The following is an 8,086-nucleotide window of genomic DNA, read 5'->3' as shown; positions in this document are numbered from 1 at the left end:
ATCTGTACCAAAATTTATGAGTGCTGAAATATAACAAAAAAATTGCTTTTGGTGTTAAGTACATACAAAAACATTTGAAAAAATTAAGGAAGGATTACATTGATATATTGAACTCCATTTTGAAACCATTTAAATGTATTATTTTAATTGCATGCTGTTTTAGAATAAAAGGCAGCAGATAACAGCACCTTGGACATGTTAACTGTTAATGTTGGTAGCGAGAGTGTGTGTGTGTGTTTTCTTATATCAAAACAACATCTGACTATCGACCCCTGATTATAGCATTGTAAAGCCGAAGACTTACTGCTGTCCCACTGGGGGACAGGCAGCGAGAGAAGGAAAATTATCAGCTTACAGCAGATTATAATCCTACATTGAAATATTTGTTGATTTTCAGTAAATAGTTTTGAAAAAAACTATATATGCTAAAATATGTTTCCAATTACTATGTTCTAGTATTAATGTCACATGGAATTTTTAAAATATTTTTTCCATTTTAAAATGTTTTTTGCTTGATTTTTTTATTTCAGGTATTCAGGAGTAGAACCTAAAAAACTGAACAAACGTGTGTTTCAAAATAGTGGAATCATGTATGGAGGTCAATATTACACAACCCCACCACCTGCAAGGAGGTGAGTTTCTTAATATGTTGTTTGGGTTATGAATGTAAATCATTTTATCACTTATAATACAGTCAGTTCATTCACGACAAAAATAAATAAAAGTGAAATTAAATGTTTTAGGCTTGTTGTATTTTTATCTTTCTGTACATTAGACTTCAGTACTGTGTAGATGGATCGCTCACTGTCATGCAAGAAGGCAGGCTGGATACTACACTACCATGTACTGGGAGAGGTTTTATATATACACACACATAAATGAGTCTCATAGAAGATCTTTTGTATATTATTTATCCATATACTTTTGAGCTATACAAGAAAAACTGGTGTAATATGATATTTGTTACTTTTTGTGTCAAGAGGCAAGTTTACATTTTGTGTTTCTAAAGGTTCTTAAATTCTTTATAGGTAAAAATCTCACTTGAAGATGAGGAATGGAATTTATAGTTATCAATTCCATATGCTTCACACATTGCTGTGTGTTAGGTTTTTGATTCATGTAATAATTTTGTAAAATTTCATCTTTACAATTTTGTAGATGGATGAAACATTAAATTATCCAAAATGAATCATCACTCAACACCTAAAACCTCTTTTAAACAACAATCAATTAGTTATAAATCCATATGAAGTGACCCGTATTTATCAACACTTTTATGATAGGTCGCCTGCAACAAGTCAGAAGAGCAAGAGCAAGGACAAGTTAACACTTAGTAGTCTCAAGCTAAAGCGCAAAGCAGAAGAAATTGAAAGAGAACCAAAAAAAACTGCAAATCAATTTTCCCACCTCTCTTCACATGAAAATCAACTCCTTGATGAAATAGCTAATCAGTCTGAATTTTTGTAAGTATATAATTTCTTCTCTGTCTTCTCAGTATAGTCTTGTGGTGTGATGTGTAACATCTCTAACTTCAAGCTCTTAAAATAATAAGTAAGGATGCCATAACAAAAGTATCTTTTTTATAACATTAAAAGATGACTATTGGTAATCATAAATTCCAGTGAAAAACAGTAAAAGCAGAAAAATCAAAATATCTTTTTAACATTAATATGAAAAATAGATTGTATTTATAACTGTATATGCAGATTTGTAGTAGAGTGATTGTGCTTAACTTAATGCTATTGTACATTATTTTGACTTGCATTTGGAAAGTTGGACATAACAAGTGTTAATATTATACAAGCTATACCGGTTGGCTTGCTTGTTTGGCAGGTTTCTTTTGAAACACTGACAATTTGAGCATAATGGTAGTATAATCTGTCAAGCCAATGTAATTTATTTTAGGATAGTGCCATTTCCTGCTAATCAAAAATTACCTAAATTAGGACACATGCTCATAAATAAAAAATAATAAATAGATAAATACAAAAACATTGATCATTTTAACTTGTACTGTTGTATGGCTTCTCTTGTTATTCAGTAAAAAAGAGCCCCCCCACACACAGTGGTACAGCAGTAAGTCTATGGACTTATAATGCTAGAAACTGGGTTTTGATACCCATTGTGTAGCTTTGTGCTTAACTACAATTAAATAAGTCAGTAAAAAGAATAATGGAAAGCCCAGTCCACTTTATAAGAAAGACATTTTGTTTCATTAATTTTAAATTCCATGGTTAATGTAATCAACATTAACTGATGGCCTAATATCACAAATAAACTATGTCTTACAAAATTTTTGTTTACTTGGTAAATCCATATTGCTATTTCTTCATCAAAACACAAGCTCAAAACTCACAGCACTGAATTAACTAACTGACAGTAACAGACACTAAAAAATACACACTGATTGCCTATTAAATAACTAAAAGACTGACTTATCTAGTCTAGCCTAACTTCTTTTATATATGGTTCAAGTAGTTTCCTATACTTCGCGAGAGTTCCATACATTAAGACCATGCTCATCACATTACATTAAACTTTCTTCTGGCTAAATGACTACAAATTTCTAGAAATATTTAGTTTAAAAGCATAGGCTACAACACTATTATACCAGCTACAGGAAAACAAAAAGAAAATAGAATCAAATACTATGTCTTACATGCTGTGCAATATTTCACTAGTAATGCAGTTATTCATACATCACAAAACTAAGACTAAATTTTGAGCTTGCAGAATAACTGTTTAATATTCAGGTGATGAACTCTGTAAATGGTTGTGTGTGTGTACACTTTGAAGCAGTAATCAGATTTAAGTTGTATTAAGAGCTTTACCATACTTGTTTTCTCCAGAGGAGAGAAACTTTCTGTTCCATCAGCAGGTTCGAGGAATCTTTTAAAACATTATGTAAAAGAAGAGGAAACAGATAAGGGTAAGTAGTTTATGTATTCAATAAATATATAAATATGTTTCACAAATGTTGGTAATAATAGATACTTTTAATTAAAAAATTTTTTTGAAATAACAGATTAAATATGTTTCAAACCCGTGTTTTTGCTTTCTGGCATATACTCTAATCTCAAAATTCTCAATTTCATTGACTTTTTTTTTTGCAGAAAGTTTACAAACATTTTTTTATGGGTACATCAAGTAAAGCTTGACGAATCTACATATTCACAACAACAGATCTATTGCTGAACTTGTTTCACTGTTTTGTGACCATAAGCTATTAATCAGAAGAGCCTCTTATAAGTAATATTTTCATTACTTTTCCTTGAAAAACTCATAAATAATTGTGTGTAAATGTATACTTGATTTGTTATTAGTCATCAAAAACATCTTTGTTTGTAGGCACCTAGTGGTAGATCCATTATACCTTGAATTGGATCTGGGACATTTTAATTCATATGGTACATTATATGTTTTTAAATACAATATTTTACCTATAAGCCTGAAAAATTCTGTAATCTACATTCAGGTTTAAAGATAACTATTAAATCAGTATGTGGATAAGCTTTACGAAACTTGTAAATAATTGATTTTTCACGATACCTGTCTATTATATTGTAATATTGTTGACTGATTGAATCGTATGATAAATTTTTGCTATAAAGGTGAAATTGCTTCTCATAAGAGAAATATTTAGTTTTTTCTCTGTGAAATTTGTCAGTAGTCTTTCTTCCAATTTTTAGTCAGGAAGGGAGAGATTAAGTCAATCACACCAAAGCAGCTTCTTCAAATGCACACCAAACAACTCCAAACTTACCAACATCAGAAGAAACTTCAAGGTAGTAATGCCAATGTACCGGTAACTCCAAAACTCGGTAAAGGATGTCGTCCTGGTGATGAGGTTTTTCTTGACTTTTCCAGTCCTCTACAAGTGAAGTCTTTGAACCAAACCGATTTGGCAAAAGTAATGATTTAGGTTATTTTATGATTAGTTCTGAAAATCATTAAAAAAAGTTTTTTGATACTCCCATATAAAAAATGTTGAGTTTGAAAAGTCATATTCAAAACAGGTTAAATATTTTATACTAGCTTTGTTCAGAAATATCAAATTAGAATCTACTGCACAACACTTGAATGCCAAAAATCCTTCATTGCTGCTCATAATTATGCATAAAAGTTCTACAGCAACGATTAAAATGTTGTTGTTTTTCTATTTTTTTCAATGTGACATTTTCTAATTTTTTTTTTTTGCATTCACTTAATGGAATTTCAAGCATATGAGATGATATTAAATTATTCTGAAGTGTTGATCTGTTTTTGTTAAAAGCAATTTTCAGTTTCAAAGGAATAAGAGAAAACTGTGAAAGCATAATATCAAATTATTGTTGTTGGAAATCCTCTATGTGAGAAAGAACATATGGGCTACTTCTTAGTAATTTGATACTAGCAATCATCTGCCATCACATTCAGAAATTAAATTCTGAGATTATCTGACATGGTATCTTGTAAGTTAAACCTACAGTTTGCTAACAGATGAATGTTTGTAGTTAAACTTAGAGGCCACCAATAGAAACATGTGAGTTAAATCTATCAGTCATAAATAGAAACTTATTTTGAAATTCAATGTTTCTACAGGACATTTTAAATTTAGTTAAGATAGAATAAAATTAAAAAGTAAAAAATTAAGTTGAAATAACAATTTTCGAGTCAAGTGTGAGGTGAAAATTGTAATATTTTCTGAACAAAGTTGACTTATAAAGTATAAATTAAAATTAAAGCAGTAAAATTATTATCATTTTTTGTACAATAACTTCTGTTTCTAAAAATTTCTCTTTTCCTGTTGTGTCATTTAGCAAAGTGGGTGTGAAATAAAACTGTTTTTACCAGTTGGATGAAGTGAATGACCTTACATCTAATTTATTATTTTCTTTGAATATATTGGAAAAGTATTGTTATTACATTCTTTCATTGGTGAGTTCTTTTAAAGTATATGGTAAAAATATGAAAATAATTCAATGTTCAGTCCATGTAGCAATAATAAATTAGTTTTATTTCCTCTTCAACATTTCTCTACAAATTTGTACACTTTGTAACTTGTTGTAGACCTACAATTACAGCCAATACTAATGTAAAAATCAACAAAGTAAGTCAATATGTACAATAGCTAACACAGATCCAAATTTATAAACACTGACTGATTCACTCTGTTGGCTAGAAAACAATCCCCTTTCATGATGAATATACTGGAATGGATGGCAACTCATCATGAATACTCTGTATAAACAATTTATCAAAGAAAATTATTTGGCTTGGACTAGTTAATGTTTGAACCATTTTTCAACTGTCAGATTATGTCAATCTCCTGATTGAGTTTACGATTTATACATATGCTTATTATGAATTGCATATTTAAATTTCAGCTTATCCATTAAATTAGTTTTTATCTTAAAAGAATTTTAAAGGGTATGTCCAGTTTTAGTAAATTATACACGTAATGATTATAGCCCTCTAATGATTCCATCCTCTGTAGCAAGGGTGCCCAAACTTTAAAATTTGTTAGGCAACTTATGTTTCTAAACTGAAGTCTGAGGGGCAAACATTTTATTGTCTTGCCCATTACCAGATTAGATATACCAGGTTTAAAACATAATTGTTAATGTTTGCAATAGAAGACATGGGACTAATGTAATGAAAATATAGTAACTCAAAAACAATCAGGGACTTTGTAATTATTTGAACAACTGACAATTTTTTAATATATGGAAACTAGACACTGTATTTTTTGAAAATGCAGTCTTTATAAAAAATTTGTATGATGTTTTTCAGTGGTACATAATTTGGCAATCATTGCTCTATATTATGTTCTTCTATAGGAAAAAGGAAGTTAGAACATCCTGTTCTAAAGCACCAGACTATTCAAGATAAAATTTAAAATGTCTTGGTATTAATTATATTACCTGTGTTCACTCTATTCAGTTCCCCAGCAGTTCATTATAAAAATAAAAACTAAAGAAATGACAGTTTACTGTCGATAGAATTGTGTCAACTGTCAAGACATTTTTCACAAGAAGGAGAAAAACTTATTTTTCTACTTATATTTGTAGTTTTTATCTTCTCTGTTTTGAATTACTGCCCGAAATTTATTCAGTATCTTTCCTTATTTTTATGTTTTATTTTTTACTAGATTTAGTTCATGAAAGTGATGTTTAAAGAATGTATCACAAAACTGTTGAAGGTGCATATTTTGGAGTCAGTCAGCAGGAGTGACATAGATTAAAACCAATGAGAATGGATTCAAAATATATTTTAAGAGGCCTTTGGCAGAGAAGGTTCTTAAAACAACTGTAGTTCATGGATTTGGGGTGAATTTTTATAGTTTTTTCCAGCTCAGTGTACTGTCAGTTGTCTAAAATCAGTCTTTAATACTGACTGTGCCACAGTCATCGGGTATGAAATCCATTCATCTTAACCTAAGAGTGCAGGTGTATTCCCTTTTCTTCTTCATACTTCCTCTGTTCGTAGTAGTTAATTACATTTGTCTATAAAGATGATTCTTTTTCTGTACAGCTGATTCAGGATGATATAAAAATTAATTAATGTTTTTATTTTACTTTTTGTAATAGCTTTAAGCCTAACACAATATCTGATAGTGTGGACTACAGTTAAAATGTAAGGTAGTTCTTTCAAAGTTTGGCTCATTATAATTAAGTTGATTTAGATGTACGTATAGCTTTAAGGTAATTAGTGGCTACCAATGGTAAGGTCTTCCTTTATGGATGGAAATTCTATTAATTGAGTTATTTTTATGTGATTTACGTACCAAAATTGTTTGAAGCATTTAAATTTTATGAGATATGATATAATTCTTTTTTATATTACAATTGATTATACAATTTTAAAAGTATTCTGAGCAATCTTATTGACTTGTCCCTATGTGATTTTATAATTCATCACATTTAATTAACATTTGGTTTATTTATCTTCTGACTAATACTCAATCTTCAATATTTTTATTTATTTCTTTACACTTGCTTTGTTATTCTTTACAAAAAGGGTTTTTGAACTTTGCTCTCATTGGCTAGCTGTCAAGAAATATCATAAAATTAATCGTACTTCCAAAATTTTATATTTGGTTTGTTGCTCTAAACAACATAACTTGTGATGTTTTTTTATGTTTATTATTTACGTTTTACTACTAATAATAATCAAGATAATATGATTATTTTGTTTGTGTATGTGTGTGATTACTTAACCCTTTCATTTTATCTGGGACATATATTTCCCAGCCACAGTGAGTGGGTTAAAAAAATAGCAATTCATAGCATTTACTGTGAGCTATGAAAGATTAGATGTTACAGATATTCTGGACTCAAGGTTTAATAGAAGAGATAATTTTAAAGATAAACTTGTGCTGGTTGAAACATTAGCAAAATTAACCAATGCCAAATATTTTTTTTATATACACATTTTATTCACAGAATGCATATTTCTTCTCATTTTTACATGGAAAGAGGAAGACTTTTTTTGTTTGCTATGAATAGTTGAAATCTATAATCTTGACCTTTTTTCTACAACTGTCATGTACCAAGTAAAACTTATACACCCTTCTAAGAAAAGCAAGGAACATTATATTCCAAGAAGAATTAATTTCACATCCTTTGGAAACATTAGAATATAAAAAAAAGGGATAGATGAGAGGTTATCATTAACAGTTTTTCTCAAAGTAATGTTGAAATTGTCTAAATATGTGTTTTAAAATTGTATCTATGTTTGTTTAAACTCTTAATTTGTAAGAAGTTAAGAATGTACTTTTCAAACAACACTTTAATATTATCATCTCAGTAAATAACTGTCAGTCATAATCAGCATACTCTTGAATTATGATGAGGTTCATTATTTTAAGCACAAAAATTTGGTGTTCGTTAAAAACTGAAGTACAGGGTGAAACACGAATTACCAGCTAATAATAGATAAACAATAAATATTACAGTTGGAACCTTGTTATATTTAGAACTTGGTTATAAATACAACCTTCCTATGTCTGTTGAAACACTGCATTAGAAAAATAAATAAAAGAAAACTTTTCAAAAAAGCAAGTAAATGTAGGGATGGCTAACATAAATCCTTCAAAAACAATGCA

General features: G+C 29.3%; 1 protein-coding gene across 1 annotated transcript in view; it reads left to right on the top strand.

The window, feature by feature from the left end:
• LOC106462662 (protein MCM10 homolog) overlaps window positions 1-8,086 on the top strand; it is a 44,825-nt gene that overhangs the window by 24,393 nt on the left and 12,346 nt on the right. The window contains exons 9-12 of the mRNA XM_022389981.1: window positions 531-632; window positions 1,284-1,463; window positions 2,850-2,929; window positions 3,690-3,910. Coding sequence (XP_022245689.1) covers window positions 531-632; window positions 1,284-1,463; window positions 2,850-2,929; window positions 3,690-3,910 — 583 coding nt within the window. The remainder of the gene's footprint in view (window positions 1-530; window positions 633-1,283; window positions 1,464-2,849; window positions 2,930-3,689; window positions 3,911-8,086) is intronic.

This window comes from Limulus polyphemus, unplaced genomic scaffold (assembly GCF_000517525.1).
Source record: "Limulus polyphemus unplaced genomic scaffold, Limulus_polyphemus-2.1.2 Scaffold1219, whole genome shotgun sequence".
Taxonomy (NCBI): domain Eukaryota; kingdom Metazoa; phylum Arthropoda; class Merostomata; order Xiphosura; family Limulidae; genus Limulus; species Limulus polyphemus.
The sequence above is the reverse complement of the archived record's forward strand: the minus strand, read 5'-3'. Positions and strand labels throughout refer to the sequence as shown.